Below are 26,049 nucleotides of genomic sequence, written 5' to 3' on the forward strand. Positions count from 1 at the left end.
GTGCTGCACCAGGACACTCAGTCTGCAAAGGCAGTGTGTGGGTGTCAGGGGGGAGGGCCCCTAAGGGTGGCACAGTAAGTGCTGCAGACCTTAGGGGTCTTCTCTGGTCATAATGGCCTGGGTACCCAAGATACCATTTACCAGGGGTTGACATGTGGCCAGAGATGCCAATTGGGTTTTAGCTTCAATACAGTTTTAAGGAAAGAACACAGGCACTGGGCACCTGATTGGCAGGAGCCCAGGTCCACTCAGTCAAAGCACATCAGCAATTCAGCAAAAAGTGGGGGCATACCATGCAAGAAAGATGGCACTTTCTCACACCAAAGTGTGTACTTCAAGGTATCAAACAACTTGTTACATTAAGCATGACTTACAAAATTATTTCAACTTGTTGCAGTGTGCAGCTTTAGCAAAGGTGCAACATAGTTGCCTTAAAAAACTTCTGTCTCTTCCCGGACACACATGGAGCCTGCTCCATGTGACAGCTTTCTGCATTCCCCGGTGAGACATGCTAACGACTCTCAGGAAGGATAACAATGAGGATTTGCAGGCCAGGAAGGAGTGTCACCTCCCTCCCGCAGAAAGCCACTTGACAAAAAGAAAGCTTCAAAGCTGAAGCCTCCATGAAGAGCAGATGTGTAGCTTCAGGGGAAAGGGCTGCTTTACTGTTGAGGTAGACAGGCTGGCACTGGAAGCAGAGAGGGGAACCAGATGCCAACCTGTTTTCTCCAAGGGCATGTAGCCCTGAAGTAGCCACACTCCGAGGGTGTACTTGTGAGGTCTGTGCACAAGGAGAGGGGTCTCGCCATCTTGGGAGTGGGCAGAATGGTACATTTTGGGATAGTCAGATGCTACACTCCACAGGAAGTAGTCACCCGGTAGGAAGAAGGACTGTTGCACCGAGAGACCAGCAACGACAGGCTGCACTGATGAAAACTGCACCCGCTGCACCAAATGGCTAGCAAAGAGAAGGGACTGTGCCTGCTCTGTCCTGCTAAAGGAGAAGTCATCCCCAGAGCTCAGTCAAGCCAACAGAACTCCAAGGACCAGCTGATGGGCCTCCAGTTAGCAGCACAGGGACAAAACAGCTGAAGAAGACTTCAGGGGCAAGTTGGTAGCCTAAACTCTTCTAGCTGCTATCACAGCTGCTGCGCAGCACTGAGGACAAAGACCCAACACACTGAGTTGTACCAGAGTTCGCTGAGCCCAGGATTGCTGTCCAATTTTTGCTGGGACCCTCAGATGAAAAGTTATCGACCTTTGCTTTGGATCTTCTGCTACAACAGGTGGCTAGTAGTCCAGTAGCGACTGAACTTCGTCCAGATCACAGAGGACTTCATGAGACATCGACCCTGCAAATATGACCCCCTCTCCACCTTCAAGGACTGAGGAATGCAGGAAGACCCTCTGTCAACCGCTTAGCATCCACAGCATCCCCAGAGTATCTTCAGCATTCTTCATCCCTTGCATCAAGACCACTCCATTGCAACACAAACAAAGTGCCTGGAACTGCTGGAGGACCGCTTCACCTGTAAAGCTAACTTTTCTGGAGGACCTTGCTGGTCCCCAACTAGCACCCTGCCAGAGTTGGTCACCCCAAGTACTTCTAACTGAATGAGGTGACACCTAAGTTTTCCTTGAAAAAGTTTAAACGCGTCCAACTCGTTGTCTTTGCTAAGGCTTGTTCGCAAGTTGTGTAATTGCACTGATTTATTACTGCTTGTAAAATATATGTCTCTGGAACCCTCCAGTGGAGTATTTTCGTTCTAGTTTCTACATTCTTATCTATTTTTAAAAATTGGTGTCGGATTTCTTGAGTGATGCGTCGCTTACTTCTTCAATTGTTTTGGTGCTGTTTAAATGCTTTACACTTGTTTCTCTGAATAAGCCTGCTGCTCAGTGCCACAGCTACAGAAGATTGAGCTGAGGGGTTGACAGACGACATCCAAGTTTCGTAAAGGGGTTAGTAAATGTATTACATGGTGAGGTTGCACTACCACACCGCATAATACACCCCATTTCCTCACAGTGATAATGTGGAAATTTTCAGACAGAACATACTTGTTGAGGGGCTGGAGGTTGAGTATAGGCCTGACGGAGCCTTCTTTTTTAGGAATGAGAACGTACAGGGAGTACACCCCTTTGCCGTGATATAGTGGGAACACGGACTCTATGGCCCTTTTGGCAAGTAGTGCGTGTATCTGGTCTTGTAGCTGTCGCTGGTATTCGGTAAACAACTTAGGTGGAGGAATGTTGGGTGGTGTTTGAGTGGTATCTAAACAATATCCCACCTGTATGATGTCTAGAACCCATCGATCAGAGCTAATTGCCTCCCACTGAGGCAGAAACATTTGCCACCTGGCCTTGACAGGTGCTGAATTGCTGGGGACAGCATCAATGTTTTGGGGCGGTGGCTCCTTTAGGAGCCGCCCCTTTACCTCCACCCTTACCATTGCCCCTTCTGTATCTTCCCTGATAGTAACCCTGTAAAGGGCTCAACTGCTATTATATGGTGAATGTGGTGGAAGACAAGTGTGGCAACTGCCTTGGCTGTGATGCGGCTCTGTGGGCTTTGAAAGCAGTCGTATGCAATGGGAGTCTGCAGGGCACCCATGGCCTTAGATGTACCAGTGTCCTTGATTTTTTTTATCATCTTGTTGACCTGAAGGACGAAAAGATGCTTGCCATTAAAGGGTACATTTAGAAGGTGACTTATCTCCAGTTTAAAATCGGATACACATCGCCATACATGGCAGCAGCGTAGGAGACTAGAATTACTGCCGGAAGCAGCTGTGTACATGGCATCTAGAGCGCACTGGATGTTGATGTTTGAGATAATCTTCCCCACCCTTACCAACTCCTGCCTATGCTTTCAGTATTGCTCTTGGAGATGTTAGAAAAGATCCTCCATCTGAACTCCGGAGGGCGCAATCATACCAGTCGAGTACGCTCACGGTGTTAGCAATGCACCACTGTATGACAGATTGTGCTGCAACACACTTGCCAACAGCATCTATTTTCTTGCTCTCTCTGTCTGAAGGGGGTGCATCCCCTCTGACCTGGGGATTCGCTTACTTCCTAGTCGTATGTACCACCAGGGAATCTGGGGTAACTGCCCTCTGATATAGGAGGGGAGGTCTCATGGAGAAGCCTTTAACTTTTTGACAACTTGGGCATGAGACTCAGGCTTTCACAAGCTCTTTGAAGATGTCCCCAGCAGGCCTGAGCATTACTTTTTCGAAATTAGAAATCCGTTCATTTACTTTTTGAGAACAGAGAAATATATGAGAGTGAAGCCTTTATGGGTGTATGAATCTGATCAATGGTTCAAGATTATGCAGGAATAGAAATCATCAGGGCATTAAAATAAATATTAATTGTCTCAAGTTTGCAAGGAAAAGCCTCTGTCAAAGCTACATCGGATTAAAGCATGCAGAAAAAGCCAGCAATCGAGTCCACGGTGTAATTTAAGCACGCCTTTCAACATGGGCAAATACTAGAGGGACCTCTATGTAGTGGAAAGGGTTTCCAGCAAGGAAGCATCTTCCTCAGGCTGATCGTACATCTTAGTTTTATGAAAAGCAGCTGCCCTGTGAAGAACTCCATGGAGAGAGGTACTGTTATCAAGGGGAGAGGGCATGGCAGAGTACAAGTCTGGGTCAGTGTCTGTTGGGGGATCTGCCGGATAGTCATCCCAAGAATCAGGAGCCCTGGGGTCAGAGTGGCTCATAGGGTTTGTAGGAAACTTGCTCTGTATATACTACACCAAAGTAAGGTATAGAGTGCACAGAGACCAGTGGATCCCCGGAGGTATAGCAGAGGCTACAGTAGAAAATACCTTACTCTCTTTTGCGGTAGTGTGGTTGAGCAGTCAGGCTCATCAGAGGCTAGTGTTAAGCATTTGCTGCACACACTCAGGCAAGAAATGATGTCACACTCTCAAGGATTGAATCCAGAACAATTGTTTGTATAAAAAAGGTGTTACTTTGTTATGTTTACTACTAGAACCAGGATTTACTTAGTTGCAGGTAAGTGATACTTTCATTAAAATAATACTTTTCAAGAGACAGTGTGTACATGTGAGGAAGTGTCCTCTTTCTGCATGGTTTCCCCCACTTTTTGATGAACTGCTGATGTGATTTGTCTGAGAATGCCCTGGGCTCCTACCAATCAGGTACCCAGTGTGATACAGGGGTTCTATATATACTGGACCAAAGTGAGGTACAGTGTGTATAGAGGCCACCAACCCCAGAGGTATAACAGAGGTTTAAGTCAGGGCTGACCTTACTCTCAAAAGTGGTAGCTTGGTCGAGCAGTAAGGCAGTACCAGAGGACAGTGTAAAGCATTTGTTGTACAAACTCAGTCAGCAAAAGGTTTCACACACTCAAAGACTGAACTCCAGGCCAATGGTTTTTAGATCAAAAGATATAGTCGTTTTATTTTTAGAACCAACAGGTATCAAAATATACTTTTCTCAATTATGAGTGATCTTAGGTAATTACTTTGCATAAAGGAAATAACTTTTCAAACACAACAGGTACAGGGGTTGCAGTAAGCAACACAGTTCTAAACACAATCGAACATTGAGCTCAATGGGTTTTTCTACAAAAAATGCAGTTTATTACTTTGTAAATTACTTTTGTAATTCCAGGACTGGATCCTAGATTCAGTCCTGAGGTCTAAGCTGAAAACAGTTTAGTAAAAACGTTTTGGTTATTGCAATGATTTTTAAGGAATATAAAGGTATTTCAGAAGTTCACACTGAGAAACTTTTCAGTGAAAATCTAGCAATGTTATCCAATGGGAAGAAATTCAGGTTATAGGTAAATTACGTTCTCGTAACTTTTGTAATCCAGTACTGGGCTCCTAGGTCCAGCACTGGGATCTCTACTTAAGATAGGTAAGTAATTACGTTTCAGTAGTAGGTATGATTTTTAAGAAATATTTCAAGTTTTCAAAAGTAGGCACTTATAAGAAATTTCATAGAAAAGCAGGCAATGGATTCCTATTGAGAAAATTCAGGATTACTTTTGCGGTTCAGTACTGGGCTACAAGGTACAGCACTGGCTTCTCTCCTGATCACAGGTGAGTCCTCAGAATATGGTATTCGGTTGATTTTAAAGGAATATTTTAGAGTTTCAAAACTTCACACTTAGAAGATTTTTCTAGTCAAACCAGGCAATGTTATCCTATGGCAGGAAAGTGGGTTATCGGCTTCCAGGTGAGGTCTCGACCAGTGAAGTTAAGGTTCTGGGCATAGACTTAGGGGTCCCCCAGGGTCAGATAGATACAGTTGGTACACCCTGAGCGGCACAGGGGCAGCAGGGTGCAGAGGTAGTTAGGCCCAATGTTATCCAATGGAGAGGAGGGGGCCTTTGGTTGGTGGTTGCAAGCAAGCAGGCTACGCGGCTGTGGAAGCTGAGCTCCTGGTCACTTACTCAGGGCACGTGGGGAAGTAGAGTAGGGTAGTAGCTGCACTTCCAGCGGCACTCAGGCGGCTGGGTGCAGGGTGCTTTTGAGCCGTAGGGCACCCAATGTTATTCAATGGAAAAGGTAAAAAGGGAATAAAGGCTGCAGAACCGGGGACGGAGATTCTTTAGGTGCCATCACCACTTTGAGAGGTAAGTTGGGATCTTGGAGAAGAGGTAGGTACCCCAAAGGAGGTCACAGGGGGCCGCAGGGTGTAGGGTTGTCTTTGGGTGTCGGAAATCTTACCCTCGGCTGGTGCGGTTGGTGGGGTCCCTGGTTCTGAGGCTGCAGGCGTCTGGTTCGTCGAGGAGGGTCTTTGGGGACTGGACTTCGGGTCCCAGTCGCCGGGGGAACGTCCTCGTGGTCTTGGATCACTCGGGGGTGCAGAGTGGGTTGGTCTTGTGCTTCGTAGCTGGCACCAGGGGTATGGTTGTTGAAGCAGAGCCTCTGCTTACAGGAGTCCCAGTCTTTAAGAGGGTCAAGGCAGGCAGGTCCTCCGGGGGTCCCAAGGTTGCTGTCCGCAAGAGTCGCCGGGGTTAAGCAGGAGCAGGTTCCAGGATCGACAGGCCGGTAGGGCTGGGGCCAAGTCAGTTGGGGTTGTCCTGTTAGCAGCTGCACGGCAGGTCTTCTTGATCTTCTTTCTTCTTTTCTTATCAGGATCTGAGGAGGGAAGGTTCAGGGAACCCCTAAATACTGAATTTAGTGGTGTTACAGGTAGGGCAAGGGCATGGACCAATAGGTCCCTGTCCTGGGGTGGGTACACCCGCTAGTCTGCTCCTCTCCTGTGGGAGAGAGGCAGGAGCCTAGCTGTGGTTGGGCAGGACTCCCCATCTTCAAGATGGCCGGAGCCAGGGGTCGTGCTTCACCTCGTCTCTCCCACCTGAGGGGTGGGTTTGGCACAGGCTGGCACACCCCCTTCCTGACGTAGGGTTTCCCGCCGGTCTTCCCGCCAGAGTGGGGGCAGAACCGGTGGGGGCCAGTAGCTGTTACAGCAAATGGTCTGGAGAAGCTCACAGAGGCAGCAGGCCTTTGAAGCTTCCCCCTGCCCATCCTGGGGGAGGAGACCTAGAACCTCGCCCAGGATGTGCTTTGCTGCAGGCCCAGGAGAGCGGGTGGCTCTCCACCCAGGTGTCCAGAAACATGTCTGCTGTGTGGCAGCCTAGGCAGCCTCTCAGACAAGACATGGATTTTAGATTAGGTTTCAGGGGACATCTCTAAGATGCCCTCCGTAGTGCATTTTAAATTAAATCCCACACTGTCACCAGTGTGGATTTAATGTGCTGAGAAATTTGATATCAAACTTGTCAGTGTTCAGTGTAGCCATTATGGTGCTGTGGAGTTCGTAATAGCAACCTCCCAGCACCATATACTCTTAATGGCATCACTGCACACAGTGCCCAGGAATTGCCCTGGGTACTGTAGGGGCACAGGGCTCAGGCACCTGTGCCCACACCACTGGCATAGGGCACCCAGCTAGAGGGATGGCTGATGTATGCCAGGGCAGTGGGTGTGTGGGCAGGGCACACAGGGATGTGTGCCATGTCGACTCTTTGCTTAGTTCGGCACCTAGACACTCAGCCTGCACAGGCAGTGTGTGGGTGTCAAGGTACAGGGCCCCTAAGGGTGGCACAATAAGTGCTGCAACCCTTAGGGGTCTTCTCTGGTCACAATGCCCTGGGTACCATATACTAGTGGCTGACATGTGGACAGAGATGCCAATTGGGTTTAGGCTTTAGTATAGTTTTTAGGGCAGGAACACAAGCCCTGGGTACCGAATTGTCAGGGACCCAGGGCACCAAGGAAAAGTGCATCCGGTATCAGGCAAAAAGTGGGGGGGGTACTGCAACTGAAACCCTCTTTGTGTAAAAGAGCCCAAACTTTCCACAAGGACCAATCAGAACAGCCTCACCCCTTGGAACCTTCCTGAGAGAGCTCAGAGCCTCGTATTTTCGTAGCCGTTGCGCAAACAGCCACAATCTCAGTAAAAGGCCGAGCTTTCCCCGGGGAGGCGGGTGGGCGCATGGGAATCTATGAAAGTTACCAATACTGGGCAACCAAAGTTACAGGTAAGTAACTTGTTTTCTTACCCCAGTATTGGAACTTTCATAGATTCCCATGCTTTGTATCAGAATAGCTAGCAGTAAATCACCAAAGCTCATTTTGTAAGATACATGGAATCACATAACCATATGACAATACTTATAGCATACTTTGCTAAATTGTAACCAAGAGATAAAAACATTGCTGACACCAAAAAAATGTGCTTACCAGGATGGAAGGATTGTAGGGAAAGCTCACCTCTCAATGAAAAAGATTCCTAAGGACTGCTTGACCAACAGCAGCGTCGTCTCGTCCTGCAGACTACAGGCAGTAGTGCTTTGTGAAGGTATGTGTACTGCTCCACGTTGTTGCCCTGCCTATGTCCTTGATGGCGACTCCAGAGAAAAGAGCCACAGACGATGCCCCAGACCTTGTGGAATGTGCACAGACTTCTGTCCAGAGGCTTGCCCGCCTCCTGATGGCAGAATTGAATCGCACTGGAGATCCAGCGGGAAATGCCACTCTTTGCCAAAGGAAACCCCTTCCGTGGTGCGCTGTAGGACACAAACAATTGGGATGATTTTCGAAAGGGCCGTGTGCGTTCTAAGTAGAATTTCAAGCATCTTTGAACGTCCAAAGAATGTAATGTGCGTTCCGCAGACGTAGAAGGGCGCGGAAAGAAAGACTTTAAGATCAAGGGTTCATTTAAGTGGAACTCAGACGGCACCTTCGGAATAAATTTTGGATTGGTGCGAAGGATAAGCACATCCTTTTTGAATTGAAGGAATGGATCCGCTAAGGAGAGGGCTTGAAGCTCACTAACTCTTCTAGCTGATGTTAGCTCCAAGAGCAGGGCCAGTTTCCAAGACAGGAATTTAAAGTCCGCCTTGTGAACCGGCTCAAACTGAGCTTTCATGAGTTGAGCCAGCACAAGGTTGAGCTGCCAAACTGGCGGAGGAGGGTGAACTGGAGGGTACATCCGAAACAAGCCTTTCAAAAATTGTTTAACAATCCTAGAGGACCATAAGGACGGGCCTGAATAGGTGCGTCAAAACCTCGATATGGCTGCAAGATGTACCTTTACAGAAGAATGTGCCAACCCAGATTTAGCCAATGATAGTATATATGGCAAAAGTTGATGAGGCAGGGATTTGTAAGGATGGAGACCCTGTCTTTGACACCACAGGCAGAATCTCTTCCACTTTGCCTTGTATGTTTTATTAGTGCTTGGTGCTCGAGCCTGGAACAAAACTTTTCTACACTCCTTGGGGAGATTCAGATGACGGAATTCTCTGTGTTCAGGAGCCACGCTGTCAAGTGCAGCGACTTCGGATCCGGATTGAACACCTGCCCCTGATCCCTCGATAATAGGGACGGAATCTGTCGCAAGCGAATTGGATGATCCCGGGAGAGTAGAAGGAGTTCTGTGTACCAGAACTGCCGGGGCCACGCCGGCGCAATGAGAATCATCTTGCATGGCTCCGCCTTCATCTTCCTGAGTACTCGTGGAATGAGGGGAATTGGCGGAAAAGCGTAAAAGAATGCGCTGTACCAGGCAATCGAAAGGGCGTTCCCCAGAGATCCCCGATGGTGAACTTTGCTTGCGTAAAACCGGCATTTGGCGTTCACCGCAGACGCAAAGAGGTCTATGGTTGGGGTCCCCAGACAGAGAACACACTCTCCAGAATGGACTGATTCAATTCCCATTCGTGATTCACCTCTGACTGGCGACTCAGAGCATCCGCTGTGACATTGAGAAAACCTGCCAGGTGTTCGGCCTGCAGATTGATCTTGTGAAGAATCGCATAATCCCAGATTCTCTGAGCTTCTTTGGACAGAGTTTGTGATCTTGTTCCTCCTTGTTTGTTGATGTAGTGCATGGCCGTCGTATTGTCCGTCCGGACCAGCACTGTTTGATTCTGAACTCTGGGAAGGAAAGCCTGCAAAGCCAACCGAATGGCCGTCAGCTCCAAAAAGTTTATATGGCGCTCGCGTTGATCTGGACTCCAGTGCCCGCTGACTTGAAGCTCTCTGAGAACTGCTCCCCAGCCTTCCAAAGAGGCATCCGTGGTCATGATCAGGGGAGATGGAGAAATCCTGAATGTCAGACCTTCTGCGATATTGTCTTTTACTAGCCACCACTCGCATGCCTTTCTCATTTCTGGCGTCACAAACACCTTGTCGTTGAAAGAGCCCTCTGCTTGGCACCATTGTTTGTCTAGCTCTTCCTGCAGAAGGCGCATTCGTAGCCTGCAATGCGGTATTAATGGTATGCAGGATGACATCGACCCGAGCAGGGACTTGTAGCGTCGGACTGAAAGGCATTTTTTTTTCAGCACCTGGCGAGCCGAGACCATCAATTTTTGTTGACGTTCTTCTGACGGACAAGCTGTGCAACGCTCTGTGTCTAAAATGGCCCCAAGGAATCTTGTGGACCTGGAGGGTTGCAGAACTGACTTGATCTTGTTGAGCTGAAGGCCCAGGTGGCTGAACAACTGGATGCAAGTTGAAACGGCTTGAGAAGTTTCCTTGAAAGATGGAGCCTTGACGAGCCAGTCGTCCAAGTAGGGGAAAACTTCCATGGATTGTTTTCATAGAAAACCCGCTACTGGTGCTAACACTTTGGTGAATACCTGTGGTGCAGACCGAAGGCCAAACGGAAGCACCTTGAATTGGAAATGGCTCTTGCCTACTGTGAAGCGAAGATATTGTCTGTGAGCTGGGTGTATCGGTATGTGGAAGTACGCATCTTCCAAATCCAGAGACGCCAAATAGTCACCTGGGTTCAAAAGAGGAAGAATATCTTGGAGAGTAACCATCCTGAAAGAAAGTTTGATGAGATAAGTGTTGAGCTCTCGTAGGTCTAATAGGGGGCGCCAAGTGTCTGCCGTCTTCCGAACCATGAAGAACCTGGAATAAAAGCCTCTGCCCCTCTGAGACAGAGGTAACGGCTCTATTGCCCCCTTGATGAACAATTGGTGGGCTTCGAGATGTAACAGCCCCAGATGTTTTGTGCGGTTGGCGCCAGGAGCTCTTGTTGGAGGAAGATCTTGGAATTCCAACATATGGCCACTCTGAACAATATTCAGGACCCACTGGTCCGAGGTTATCCTCTTCCAGCTGGTCAGACAAAAAGATATCCTGCCCCCCACTGATGTTACTGGGAGGGGAGGAACAGTAGTAAGAGCCAGGAGGCCGCTATTGCCTCTTGGCATTGTCGCGTCCCTGGCGGTTCGGACGCCCTCGCGGAGGTTGGCGAGAGAAAGACGCAGATTGTCCCTGGTGTTGATTCGAATATTGGGTCTTATAAGACTGCGAAGACTTAGAGGAATACCTCTTCTGGATGTTGCCTCTATAAGAAGAGAAACCTCTGCCCCGTGCACCTCTGAATGGGACCTTTCGATAGTTCAGTGATCCCAATGACTTCGCTGTGTCAGTATCCTTTTTTATACTTTGCCGGGCATCATCAACATGCTTACCGAAAAGCATCTCACCATCAAATGGGAGGTCCAGGATCTTATTTTGGACCTCCTGACGAAACTAGGTGGCTCACAACCAGCCCGGACGGCGTAACACCGCTGACCCTGCTAAGGCACGAAAAGCCGTTGAAGCTATATCCATAGCACAATCAATTACTTCGGAGGATGATTTTTCTCCCTCCATCAGAACTCTCTTGGCCTCTTCCCTTGCGGAGTCTGGCAGTTGTTCCACAAAAGGCTCCAAGTCACACCACATCTGGCGATCGTATCTGCCTAGAATGGCTAGAGCATTTGCTGCTCGAACAAGCAAGCTTGCCATGGAAGAAAACCTCGTCCCCACGTTATCCAATCGTCTACCGTCCTTGTCCGGAGGTGTAGTCAAAGGCGTTGAAGGGTTTTTGGATTTGCTTTGCGCGGCCTGCAAGATCACAGAATCAGGTTTAGGCTGTCCAAGAAGACAAGCAGGACTGCCATCCGGAGCCTTATATTTCTTCTCCAGCCGGGGAAGAACAGGGATAACAGTGGCCGGATTCTGCATGATCCTGATCCCTTCCTCCCACACATGTTCAATTATGGGAATGGATTTGACTGATTTTCTGTATTGCTCTTTGAAATCATAAAGGAAACATTCAGACTGCTCCCTTGTAATTGGCAGTCCGAACCTCTCTTTGCTCTCTCCATGAGGTTATGAAACCCCCCTATATCGACTGGCGGCGATACGGACGGATCTCGACCAGTGGCGTCAGGATCCTGTAGTCCACTGTCACCGGGATCAAAGTCTGGGTCCTGCAATGGATCAGTCAATGGATCGGCCTGTGCTTCCTCATCGGAAGAGGTATCCTGCAGAACAGTATTAGCTGGCTCGGGGTCCGATGTCCGTGAGAGGACCGCTGGTATGACCACCGGTGGTGTCAGAGGTACCACCTGTGAAGGAGGAACTACGACAGCTGATAGCGCCTGCTGCAGCACCGGAGCTGGAGGTTGTGCATACTGTACTGAAGGTTCTGACGGAAACCTGGTTCTGTAGTCCTGCAGCATCATCTGTAGATCAGAGACTAGAGAGGCCGGCATGGCCACCATGTCCTGTTCCAAACCTGGAGGACGTCTCTCCTGAGGAACATAGTGATGCACCTGTTGGTCATATGAATGTTCATAGTATTCCTCTGTGTCAGTCTCTTGCAATTTTACATTTAAATCTGAGGGACTGTAGGCATCCCCATAATGGCCACTATCTTCCTCCTCCTCATCCGACTCGTCATCCAGAAGCATTGTTAGTGTAAGAGACTAAACCCTTCTAGGGGAAGTCATTTCAGGTGTAATTTTCAGCTTCTGTATTGGAAATTACAGTTTCTGACCCGTCGACGGTGCCGTCGTTGAAGGTGCGGCAGTCATCGACAGAATTGTCGATGGATTCGTCGACGGTATACTGGACTTCGTCGACGGAGTCTTTATCGTCGTCGACGGTATCATCGCCGACGGTGCAATCGTCGACGGTTTCGTCGTCGAACTCGTCGTCATCACCATCAGTGACGTCAAAGTCGTTGTTGTCGTCGACGTAGTCTTTGTCGACGACGAGGCAGTCGACAGCACCTTCCCTGACACCATCATCGACGACGAGGAAGTAGTCAAGGTCGACGAACCAGGTACCTTAAACGACGACAGGGTCGTCGACGTCGCTACGGACGACAGTCCCGTCGACTGAGCCAAAGAAACAGCAGAAGTCTTCAGAGAAGTAATAGTCGTCGACGTACCTGTTGTTTTTGTCGTCAACGGACGCCGTTTTCTATCAGGCATTGTCCCTGGAATGACTGCAGAGTATTTTTCAATAGTTTTTTCCTTTTTGGACGGAGGAGAAGTGATAGAAACCTCCTTTTTGTCCTTAGTGGCCGTCACCAATACAGCAGCCTGTCCCAGCCTCTCCTTTTCACTTCCGTGAGGAGATTTAATGGGACTAGCCCTCTCAGACCTGTCAGAAATCTTATGAGGGGCCTTGATAGGGGGCTCAGCCGAAGAAGAAGGAGACCTACCCCTCTTCTTGGATCTCCGAGATGAAGACAGATGTTGAATCTTCTTCATCCGATGAGAGCACCTCCTTCCGAGTCTTCATCTTCTGAAGCTAAGTCAATAGTCGGCCTTCGCTGTGTCGCAACGTTTTGGTAGAGAAGGTTCTACAAATCTTGCAGTCTGTGGCCTTGTGGTTCGGGTATAAGCAATAAATACAGCTTTCATGCTTATCTTCAACAAAAAGCCTCTTTTTCCCACAAGACGCACAGGACCTGAATAAGGCCTTCTTTTCCTTGTCAGACATATTTTGCTTGTAGATGAAAAGTTGAAGAAAAAAGTAGAATGGAATGAAAAACTGAGCAGAGCTCTGTAAAGACTCCCTAGCACAACGTGCGGTAGAAAAGCACAAGTTACTACTTGTGTAACGATATATCTGTAAGAGACATTAGTTAGTGATAGATTCCTTACCTTAGAATATCCCCAGGCGTCAGACTGGATCCGGAAACTTTTGCGTAGCAGTACCCTTGCGCGTCGGTAGGCGTCTTGTGCGGCCCGGCGTCCGTCGTCGGCATCGTGGGCGCCGTGATGACGTCGTCTGAGTACTTAGACGCCGCCTCCGGGTGCTGACGTCAGTTCTTAGACACAGCTTTTCCGCGCCAGAATCGCAGAGCCATGCCAAAAACCAACACTGGTGCCATGAAACTAGGGCCCTGAAAGGGGATGACCTTAACCCTAGATATCGGTTCGCAGAACGTGGAGGATGGGTGGGTCGGTAGGGAATCTATCACTAACTAATGTCTCTTACAGATATATCGTTACACAAGTAGTAACTTGTGCATCTGAAAGAGACACGTTAGTGATAGATTCCTTACCTTAGAATAGATACCCCAGCAATACCATCCCCGTGGTGGCGGGTCTGCGAACCAATAATCACACCAGAAAGTCCTGAAGGACGGAACGGCCAAAGTAGCCGTCCCTCCGGACTTGACTGTCCAGGCAATAGTGTCTTGCAAACATGTGCAGCGAGGCCCACGTAGCCGCCTGGCAAATGTCCTGCAAGGGCACACCTCGGCCCAAGGCAGTTGTAGTGGCCGTGGCTCGAGTGGAATGAGCCCTCAGCCCAACCGGGGGTTCCTTCTTAGCCAAGGAGTAACACGTCTGGATGCACAAGATAATCCACCGGGAGATGGTCCACTTGTGCACCACTTTCCCTTTCTTAGCGCCCGCGTATCCAACAAAGAGTTGATCATCCACCCGGAACTGTTGTGTGCGATTCAGATAAAATGAGAGCGCACGTTTTGGGTCCAGACGGTGGAGCCTCTCCTCCTCTCTCGAGGGGTGCGGAGGCGGAAAGAAGGTAGGCAACGTGATGGGGCGAAGAGGACAGTTGTGAAGTGGCTCAAAGGGAGCGCACATCAGAAACGTAAGAACCAGGTTCAAGTCCCACTGAGGCATCACGAAGGGAACAGGAGGAAACGTATGAGTGATGCCCTTCAGGAATCGATTAATGATAGGGGACTTGAACAAAGAAGGTTGGTCAGGCAGCCTCAGAAAGAGCTGAAAGATAGCCCTTGACAGTGCCCAGAGCCGAGCCCTGCTGGGCAAGAGAGAGAAGAAAGAGGAGAACCTCAGAAAGAGGGGCATTGAGGGGATCCACAGCCTTTGCTGTGCACCAAAAAGTTAGTCAAAAATTGACTTGGGTAACTGCTCTTTCCAGATCTGCGCTGGCTGGCGCGGAAAAAAGAAGAACTGACGTCAGCACACGGAGGCGGCGTCTAAGTACTCCGACGACGTCATCACGACGCCGACGACTGACACGGAGCCGCAGACGACGCCTACCGACGCGCAAGGGTACTGCTACGCAAAAGTTTCCGGATCCAGTCTGACGCCTGGGGATATTCTAAGGTAAGGAATCTATCACGAACGTGTCTCTTTCAGATATCTGAGGTTCTGAGCTCTCAGGAAAGTTCCAAGGGGTGAGGCTGTTCTGATTGGTCCTTGCGGAAAGTTTAGGCTCTTTTACACAAAGAGGGTGATATGCTACAAAATTAGATGAGGCCTAGGCCTAATTTCTCTTTTATTTCTATGATTATGTTATTTCTTTATTTACCGAGGCTCCCTTTCCGACGACGGGGAATGATACAAAGCATGGGAATTTATGAAAGTTCCAATACTGGGGTAAAAGGTACTTTGCAGAAGAGAAAATGTGTTGTAAACTCTTTAGAATACTTGTAATTATTTGGATTACTTTCTAGTAACTTTTCTAGCTAAGGCCAAATAAACTAATAACACAGTTTGGGCATAGCAGTACATCAGTAAGCAGGTTAACTCATTTGAAGACACCAAGTTACTTTGTTGCAGTACAAGACTTGGAAATTTTTTCAGAGAAAACCTACCATGCAATCCTATGGAAGAAACAGCAGTGCTACGTTCTTGGGTAAGGTTGAGGAGGTAGATGTGAAGAGGCTGCAGGCGTCAACACTGGAACTTGGAGGTGACACCCCTCGATGGATTGGAGGTGAGGACCGCTGGGGAACCACTTCAGGACCGATGGACCCTCTGGACACGGGTGGTGAATGTCGGGTGCATAGGTAGGAGCAGGGTTCCTTGGTTCTGCATGGACTTGATCTTCTCTTGTGGACAGGGCTGCTGTCCTCTGGAGTCTCGAGTTTTTGTTGAAGAATGGGATCAATCCTCACCACGTTTTGAGGTTGCTGTTCCTTTCTGGAGCCGTTGTTTTCTTCTCAGGGGGATTTGCAGCTGCAGGCAGGCCAGTAGGTCTGTTGCCAAGTCAGTTGGGATAGGAGTCTTTACTACTGCGACATCTTGAGGTTCCAGTTTTCTTTGGCCGTAGATTCTGAATTCTGGGTTCAGGGCTGCCTTCTAAATACTGTATTGAGGGGTGTGTTTCTGGGTCTCGAGGTAGTAGCCAATGGGCTACCGTCCTTAGGATGACTATACACCCTTAGTGTGCTCACCCCACGTGGGGAAGTGGGCACAATCCCCGACCCCGATTGGAGGGTGCCTGTCATCTGCAAGATGGGGGGTACTGAAGAGTAAGCCTCACCTCGCTTCCCCCACCGGAGGGGTGGGATTCACACAGGTGGGCACACCTTCTCGGCTGTCCTGATTTTTCCGGCCTGTCATCCAGCCGAAAAGAGAATGAAATAGGAAGGGGGCCTGCACCCGAGAGCAGGAAAGGCTGTGGGTTGCGTTGCAAAGGCAGCAAGGACTTTGAAGCTCCCCTGCCACAGATGGCTTTCTGACCTGGGGGAGAAGTGAACACCCCGCCCAGGAAAGGATTTGTTTCTGGGCCCAGGGAGCAAAGGCTACCACCCCAGGGGTCCAGAAACTCGTCTCCTGGTGGCAGCTGGCGTTCACCAGTCAGGAACCCACCAGCGGGTGGTTTGGTTCAGGGGTCCCCTCTAGAAGGGACTCTGGAGTGCATGGAATTATAAATCTGACACTGGACTCAGTGCAGGTCTGTTATTCTGAGATGGTTGATACCAAGCATCTCAGAATTCAGTAAAGCCTTTACGGTGCTCGGCAACTCGCAACGACCAGCTTCAAGACCATATGCTAGGAATGGCTTTACTGGGCACTTTATTATTCATACTATTTATTTCGGATTAAAAATCCATAAAACATACAAAAGAAGAAATTTCATAGATATACAGCTAAAGAATATCCAAATGTATTCTCATAAAACACTTTAAAATATTTAAAATGGTCAATTATATCTCAATGTAATTTTCACAGAAATTCATGTATTGAATTCTACAGGTTGCATTCCAAACAGTCTTATCATGTATATTTGCTTTAAAAATGTAAATTAAAAATAGCAGCATCCCAGTTAATATATAATGCACTATATGAGTCCGATACCTAATATAGTATCCACCTCAGGAGTCTGAGTCACCTACTGTTGCCCTATCCACTTATTCAGAATAATCCATACTGCATGCAAATGTTTTGTTCGACTGATTACAATCGTGTACCGTGTGTCTGTTTTTAGAATGCTAAGTGCTGGGCCCAGTGACCGTATACTGAGTAATCTACAAAGGGGTATGATACATTTTCTTCCTTGAGACTTTATAAGTGTAGAAAGCTGGCTCTGTATATACTATACCAAAATGAGGTATAGTGTGTACAGAGTCCAGTGGAACCCCAAAGGTAGGCAGAGGTAAAAGTAGATAAAACCTTACTCTCTCTGTTTGTAGTAGTGTGGGGAAGCAGTAAGGCTTTATCAGAGGGTAGTATAAAGCATTTGTTGTACACACTCAATCAGCAAATGATGTCACACACTCAAAAACTGAACTCAGACCAATTTGTTTGTATCAAAAATATTTCGTTATTTTATTTCTAGAAACAAGCCAGGCCTGGTGCAGGCAAGTTAAATAAATGCTTTACAAAATCTTATGCAATGTTTTACAATTGAATGCAGGTTCAAATGCAGTTAATTGGAATACAGGTAAGTCAAAATTACATTTTAGTTACTTTACAGATTACTTTGTATGTTAATTTTCAGATTACTTTTTAAGTAACTTTCTACTCCGTGTGATATTTCCTAGAGAAAAGTTAAGTAAATCAGTTTTTGTATAGTTGCAATTTTTCAGGTTTTCACACAAATCAACTCCACACAAACATTTTTCGAGGAAAAACAGTCCATGTATTCCTACAGAGAGAAATTATCAGTTTAAAGGTAACTACTCTGTTGTGGGAGTTGGTATTCTGGGGTTAGAACCAAGGTTCCCCCAGGGTCAAGGATGGACTGTTGAAACACCCTCAGCTGCACTGGGGCGGCCGGTTGCAGAATGCTGAGGTCAATGTTATCCAATGGAGAATAGGGGTCCTCCAGTTGGCGGCTGCTCAAGAGCAGGACACAAGGTTGTGGGAGCAAAGCTCCTGGTGTTAGCCCTCAGGGCAAAGGGGGATCCAGTATAGAACACAAAGTGCACCCGCAGAGGCTGCGGGGTGCAGGGTGCTGTGTTGGCCTCGGCTGCCCTGTTGTTTTCAATGGGAGTTGCCGATTTTGGATTTTGGCTGCAGGCTCAGTCCAGGAAGAACCAATAGCTGGGCACGCAAGTCGGAGAGCTCGCGATGTAGGTGCACCTTGGGTTCTTTTCTCCTGGGCAAAGGGCGGCTGGATGCAAGGGTGTCTTTTGATGTCGGATTTCTCTTACTGGGCCAATTGCAGTTGGGGGATTCTCCATGCAAAGGCTGCAGGTGACGTCGGGGAGTCCTGGAGGGGTCAGCCCACTGTGGATTCGGACTCTAGAGCGCTGTGGGATCTTGCTGGTAAACTTCGCTGGGACAGGTGGGCCCCCCAGATTCAGGCCATAAGCATCTGGTATAGTGGTGGTTCCAGGCTTCTTTGTCTTTAGCAGGCTCAGAGTCTGTCTTGGGAGTTTCTTTTGAACAGAGCTGCTTTTCACAAGAGATCCGGACTTTGTTGAAGGCAGTCAGTCCTCCCAGGGTTCTGGAGGTCACTGGCTGCAGGACAAGGAAGCTTTTGGCACAAGATCTGACAACTGCAGCTGGGCCGGTACGGCTGGGTCCAAATCAGTTCTTCTCTGCAGGCTCCGCTGCTGGGAGTCTTCTTTCATCCTTCTTCTTTGGTTGCAGAAATCGGTCTTCTTTGTTTAGGGCTGGCCCCTAAATACTGTATCTACAGGGCGTTTAAGGGGTCTTGAAGTACGTAGCCAATGTGTTACTGACCTTAGGGTGACTACACCCTTGGTGTGCTCACCCCACATGGGGGAGTGGGCACAATCCCTAATATTGATTGGGGAGTGCCTGCCATCTGCAAGATGGCGGGCACTGAAGAGTGGGCTTCACCTCGCCTCCCCCACCTGAGGAGAGGAGTAGGCAGAGGTGGGCACACCTTCTGGGCTGGCTAATTTTCCCACTTGTCTTCCCATCGAAAAGGAGGGGAGACAGGAAGGGTGGCAGCTCCTGATAGCAGGAGAGGCTGGGGGTCGCAGATGGCAGGCACTCCCCGGCTAGGTAAAATCCGACCTCAAAAGACACCCCTGCATTCAGCCGCTTGCACCCTGGTGAAAATAACCCAAGGTGCACCGACGTCCCCGAGCCCTCCAACTTACCTGCCCAGCTGCTGGTTCCTCCCGGAAGTCCTCCTGGACTAAGCCTGCAGCCAAAAGCGGCAACTTCCATTGAAAAAAGGGCACTAGGTGCCAAAACAGCACCCTGCACGCAGCCGGCCCTGCGTGCTGCGAGTACTCCTTGTATGCTAACTCGGATCTCCCTTTGCCCTGAGCCTAACACCAGGAGCTTTGCTTCCACAACCTTGTGGCCTGCTCGTGAGCTGTCACCAATCAGAGGCCCCCTATCTCCCATTAGATAACATTGGGCCTCAGGACTCTGCACCCGGATGCCCTAGTGCCGCTGAGGGTTTTTCACAAGTGCATTCTTGACCATGGGTGAACTCTGGTTCTAACCCCAGAATACCAACTCCCACAAACAAGTATTGCAAACCGTTAACTTAATTTTTCTCCATAGGAATACATGGACGGGTTTCCTTGAAAATTATTTTGTGCGGAATTGGGTTTGTATGTGAACTTGAAAAATTGCAAATAATTTAAAACTGCTTTATTTACCTTTTCTCTAGGAAATATCCCAGTGTGATATTTAGGCATATCACACTGAGTAGAAAAAGTATTCCATAAAGTAATCTGTAAAGTAATAAAAAGTAATCTAACAGTAATTTCATCTGTATTTAAAAGATTTGCAAACCTGTAACAAAGAATTTCATTCAACTTGCTTGTATTGTTCAACCTGCCTTGAAAAGTACCATTTACACTTACCTCTACCAGGCTTGCTTGGTTCTAGAAAATAAATATAACTAAATAATATTTTTATACAAAACCAATTGGTCTGAGTTCAGCCTTTGAGTGTGTGACATCATTTGCTGCCTGAGTGCGTACAACAAATGCTTAACACTACCCTCTGATAAAGCCTAACTGCTCGCCCGCACTACCACAAATAGAGAGTATAGTGCTATCTACTTTTACCTCTGCCTATCTTTGGGGTTCCACTTGACTTTGTACACACTATACCTTATTTTAGTATAGTATATACATAGCCAGCTTCCTACAGTTACTTACTATTTAGAATATTGTACTATATGTTACAAAGCAACTTGGAACAGGTCAACACCTCACCTTTCCCATCTCACAAATCGCATTGTGTAAAATCCTATTGCACCATTTTACTTCCACTTGTTTTCCTGGCATTATCTTAGAATTAAAAAGAAGCAGGGTGTCAACCAGCAAAGGTACTTTATTTTTTATGTTGCTTCAGCATAACCACTAATCAATACAATGTTGCAAGCAATTATCAACACATCTTCTGTGCCTGTTTTGTTATAGCCTGGTAAGCATTCTGCAAAGTCCATTTGTGGTGCATACTGTAGTCAAAGTCTTCCTAACTGAAAGGATCCGAGACAGGGAATGGGTCAACAAGTACCTCAACATATGGAGCTTGGAACAGTGTGTGTGGAAAGCTATGATGTATGCTAACTTTGCTCCAACAATTCCTTCGGCAACACACAAAGACTACATGCTTTACTTTCCCTATTTTGGGACAGTGAACGATGACAGAAGAAATGGTATGTGCATTTCATTTTCACAGCTTGTAGGTCTTAGTGAATTAACACCCGTGCTCTTCCTTGAGCCATTTACTTACCTGAAGTAGATTTGCAACCTGTGGAATCGTTCAATCTGGTATCATAACCCTCAATGCATAGGCATCGGAAGCTCCCCAGCGTGTTCACACATCGCTGGCTGCAGGGGTACGTTGTTGTGCACTCATCCACATCCACACATGTCTTGCCATCATCCTTCAGTCGAAATCCAGGACGGCACCTGCACTGCAAAGGTTAATATGTAGATATGAATGATTGTTCCAACCAGCAGCCTTCTGTACTTTATTGTGCAGCAGTGTCCCCTACAATTGGCAAAGGAAACATTAAAATATACTTGTACTACTACAGGGGATTCCAAACTGTGTAAAATGAAAAGAAAATACTATAGAAGTGATTTCAGACTATTAAAATGTGTCTTGAAAACCCCAGAGCTGGTGTTTGAACGGAACGGATTCACTGTTTGTGTCATTAACTGTAGATACTGTTATTCTGATTTCACAAGCGTGGAGAGTGGAGAGTGGAGAGTGGAGAGAGGGAGAGAGGGAGAAGTGTGCAAAAGTGACTTCTTTCTTGCATGGTATGACCCCACTTTTTGCTGAATTGCTGATGTGCTTGGACTGAGTGTGCCCTGGGCTCCTGCCAATCAGGTACCCAGGGCCTGTGTTCCTTCCCTTAAACTGCATTGAAGCCTAAACCCAATTGGCATCTACGGCCACATGTCAGCCCCTGATAAATAATACGCTAGGTACCCAGGGCACTGTGACCATAGAAGGCCCCTAAGGCCTGCAGCATTTATTGTGCCACCCTTAGAGGCCCTGTGACACACACTGCCTTGGCAGGCTGCATGTCTTGGTGCAGAGCAAAACAAAGAGTCGACATGGCACACATCCCTGTGTGCCATGCCCACAAAACACTACCCTAGCATACATCAGTCACCTCTCTAGCAGAGTGCCCTATGCCAGTGGTGAGGGTACAGGTGCATGATCCCTGTACCCCTACAGTACCCTGGTCCATTCCTGTAAGTACAGTGTTGCCATTAAGAGTATATGGTGCTAGGAGGTTGTCATTACGAACTCCACAGCACCATAATGGCTACACTGAAGACTGACAAGTTTGATATCAAACTTCTCAGCACATTAAACCCACACTGATGCCAGTGTGGGATTTAATGTAGGATGCCCCCTGAAACCTAACCTACAATCCACGTTTTGTCTGAGAGTCTGTTTAGGCTGCCACAAAGCAGACATGTTGCTGGACCCCTGGGTGGAGATCCCCCCACTCGCCTGGGCCTGCAATAATGCACATCCTGGGCGAGGTGTCAAGCCTCCTCCCCCAGGATGGGCAGGGGAAGCTGCAAAGGCATACCACCTTTGTGAGCTTCTCCAGACCATTTGCTGTACTCAGCAACTGACCACCACTAGTGCGGACTCCCACTCTGGCGGGAAACCCTACATCAGGAAGGGGGGGTGCCAGCCTGTGCCAACTCCACCCGTTAGGTGGGAGAGGTGAGGTGAAGCACGACCCCGGGCTCTGGCCATCTTGAAGATGGGGAGCCCTGCCCAATCACAGCTAGGCTCCTGCCCCCCTCCCACAGGAGAGGAGCAGGCTAGAGGGTGTACCCACCCCAGGATAGGGATCCATTGGTCCCTGCCCTTGCCCTACCTGTAACGCCCCTAACTTTAGTATTTAGGGGCACCCTGAACCTTCCTTCCTCAGATCCCTATTTGCAACAACAAGAAGACCAAGAAACCCGAAGACCTTCCGTGCAGCTAATAAATGGACGACGCCCACTGACTTGGCCCCAGAACTCTACAGGCCTGTTTCTTGAACCTGCTCCTGCGAAACTACGGTGTGTACAGCAGACAGCAACCTCGACAACTCAGGAGGACCTGCCTGCCTTGAAACTTCCAAAAGACTGGCACTCCCATGAGAAATGGTTCTGCTCGAACAGCAATACCCCTGGTGCCAGCCAGGAACCGCAAATCCAGCCAACTCTGCACCCCCCAAGCCCGGCCTGTGCCTGAGCGATCCAAGACTATGAGGACGTCCCCCCGGCGACTGGGACCAGAGGTCCAGTGCCCAAAGACCCTCATCAACAACCCAGACGACGCCTGCAGCCTCTGAACCAGGCACCTCTCCAACCACGACCAGCCGAGGGTAAGATATCTCAACACTAAAAGACACCCATGCACACTGTGCCCCACGGCCCTTCTGTGCCCTCATTTGGGGTACCTACCTCTTCTCCAAGATCTCAACTTACCTATGAAGTGGTGGTCGCACCTGAAGGATCTCGGTCCTCGAGCCTGCAGCCTTTGTTCCCTTTTTAACTTTCCCATTGGATAACATTGAGCACCCGACAGCTCAAAAGCACCCTGCACCCAGTCGCCCGAGTGCCGCTGGAAGTGCAACTACTACCCTACTCTACTTCCCCACTTGCCCTGAGTAAGTGACCAGGAGCTCAGCTCCCACAGCCGCGTGGCCTGCCTGCTTGCAGCCACCAACCAAAAGCCCCCTACCCTCGACTGGATTGCATTGGGCCTACTCTCTCTGCACCCGGATGCCCCTGTGCCCCTGAGGGTTTAACAACTTTACCTTTCCGACACTGGAAGACCCCTGAGTCTATGCATCTTAATTCCACCAGTCGAGTACTCACCTGAAAGCCGATAACTAAATTTCCTTCCATAGGCGAACATTGAGTGGTTTTCACTGACATTTCTTCTAAGTGTGGAGTTTTGAAACGTTAAAATATTCATCTAACATCAGCCGAATAACGAATTCTGAAACAGTCACCTGTGATCAGGAGAGAAGCCAGTACTGTACCTTTTAGACCAGTACTGAACCGCAAAAGTAATCCTAACTGTACTTACCAGTAACTTGAATTTTCTTCCATAGGAAACCATTGACTGTTTTTCTCTGAAATTTCATCTAAGATTTGATTTTTGCAAACTAGAAATATTCCTTAAAAATAGTACCAAATACTAAAACGTAATTACTTACCTATCTTAGGTAGAGGTTCCAGTGCTGAACCTAGGAGTCCAGTACTGGATTACAAAAGTAACGAGAACCTACTTTACCTGTGACTTTCCTTCCATAGAATAACATTGCTAGCTTTTCACTGAAAAGTTTCTAAATGTCAACTTTGAAAATACATTTATGTACTTTAAAAATCACAACTGTAACCAATACGCTTTTACTTAACTGTTTACAGCTTAGGTCCCGGGACTGAATCCAGGACCCAGTCCTGTGGTTAGAAAAGTAATTCTTAAAGTAATCAACTGCATTTATGTAGAAAAACCCATTGAGTTCAATATTAAATTGTGTTTAGAATTGTGTTGCCTATTGCACCCACTGTAGCTATTGTACTTACAAAGTCTATTGCCTTTCTGCAAAGTAATTACCTAAAGTCACTCATATTGAGAAAAGTATATTTTGATACCTGTTGGTTCTAAAATAACACAATTATATCTTTTGATACAAAAGCACAAGTTACTACTTGTGTAACGATATATCTGTAAGAGACATTAGTTAGTGCTAGATTCCTTACCTTAGAATATCCCCAGGCTTCAGACTGGATCCGGAAATTTTTGCGTAGCAGTACCCTTGTGCTTAGGTAGGCGTTGTCTGCGGCTCCGCGTCCGTCGTCGGCGTCGTGATGACGTCGTCGGAGTACTTAGACGCCGCCTCCGCGTGCTGGCGGCAGTTCTTAGACACAGCTTTTCTGCGCCAGAAACGCAGAGCTATACCAAAATCCAACACTGGTGCCTTGAAACTAGGGACCTGAAAGGGGATGACCTTAACCCTAGATATCAGTTCGCAGAACGGGGAGGATGGGTGGGTCGGTAAGGAATCTATCACTAACTAATGTCTCTTACAGATATATCGTTACACAAGTAGTAACTTGTGCATCTGACAGACACGTTAGTGATCGATTCCTTACCTTAGAATAGATACCCCAGCAATACCAACCCCGGTGGTGGGTCTGCGAACCAATAATCACACCAGAAAGTACTGGAGGACGGAACGGCCAAAGAAGCCATCCCTCAGGACTTGGCTGTCCAGGCAATAATGTCTTGCAAACGTGTGCAGCGAGACCCATGTAGCTGCCTGGCAAATGTCCTGCAAGGGCACTCCTCGGCCCAAGGCAGTAGTAGTAGCCGTGGCTCGAGTGGAATGAGCCCTCAGCCCAACAGGGGGTTCCTTCTTAGCCAAGGAGTAACACGCCTGGATACACAATATGATCCACCGCGAGATGGTTCGCTTGTATACCGCTTTTCCCTTCTTAGCGCCCACGTAACCAACAAAGAGTTGGTCATCCACCCGGAACTGGCATGTGCGATCCAGATAGAAGGAGAGCGCACGTTTTGGGTCCAGACGGTGGAGCCTCTCTTCCTCTCTTGAGAGATGCGGAGGCGGAAAGAAGGTGGGCAAGGTGATGGATTGCCCGATGTGGAAGGCTGTGACACCCTTGGGCAGGAAGGAGGGCCTTGTCCGCAACACAACCTTGTCCGGATGGACAGAAAGGAAAGGAGGTTTACAGGATAGAACCTAAAGCTCACTCACTCTCCTGGCAGAGGTGATGGCTACCAGTAAGGCAGTCTTCAATGTAAGAAGGCGAAGAGGACAGTTGTGAAGTGGCTCGAAGGGAGAGCTCATCCGAAAAGTAAGAACCAGGTTCAAGTCCCACTGAGGCATCACAAAGGGAACAGGAGGGAACGTATGTGTGATGCCTTTCAAGAATCGATTAACAATAGGGGACTTGAACAAAGAAGGTTGATCAGGCAGCCTCAAAAAGGATGAAAGAGCAGAAAGGTAGCCCTTGATAGTGCCCAGAGCAGAGCCCTGCTGGGCAAGAGAAAGAAGAAAGAGAAGAACCTCAGAAAGAGTTGCAGAGAGAGGATCCACAGCCTTTGCTGTGCACCATGCCCAAATCTGTTCCACGTGCAGGCGTATACCGACTTTGTGGAGGGACGCCTGGCTACCAGAATGATGTTACAGACTTCAGGAGGCAAGTCAAATGGCCTCAACTGGTGCCGCTCAATCTCCAAGCATGGAGGTGGAGACTGGACAGGTTCGGGTGGAGGACCGTCCCCTGCTGCTGCGACAGAAGGTCCTCCCGAAGAGGCAGACGAATCTGGGGATCGACTGACATGCTGAGTAGCTCGGGATACCAGTACCTTCGTGCCCAGTCAGGAGCCACAAGGAGGACTTGGGTCCAGTCGCGCCTTATCTTCTTCGGCACTCTGGGCAGAAGTGGTATAGGCGGAAAGGCGTACAACAGACCGCAACTCAACTCGCAACGAAACAGTCTGCGAGCGAGTGCCGCCTTGGAAATTCCAACGTGCAGAACTGATTTATTTATTTGTTAATGATATTTCTAGAGCGCGAACAAAGGC

The 26,049-nt window shown here is 48.3% G+C and overlaps 1 protein-coding gene across 2 annotated transcripts in view; it reads right to left on the reverse strand.

Moving 5' to 3' along the window:
- The window catches only part of LRP1 (LDL receptor related protein 1), a 1,437,817-nt gene that overhangs the window by 630,526 nt on the left and 781,242 nt on the right, over positions 1-26,049 (reverse strand). For both annotated transcript variants that reach the window (XM_086966724.1, XM_086966716.1), the window contains exon 56: positions 20,698-20,881. In XM_086966724.1, the coding sequence (XP_086822850.1) occupies positions 20,698-20,881 (184 nt within the window). The remainder of the gene's footprint in view (positions 1-20,697; positions 20,882-26,049) is intronic.

The sequence above is a fragment of the Lissotriton vulgaris genome, chromosome 1_1 (assembly GCF_964263255.1).
Source record: "Lissotriton vulgaris chromosome 1_1, aLisVul1.2, whole genome shotgun sequence".
NCBI lineage: Eukaryota > Metazoa > Chordata > Amphibia > Caudata > Salamandridae > Lissotriton > Lissotriton vulgaris.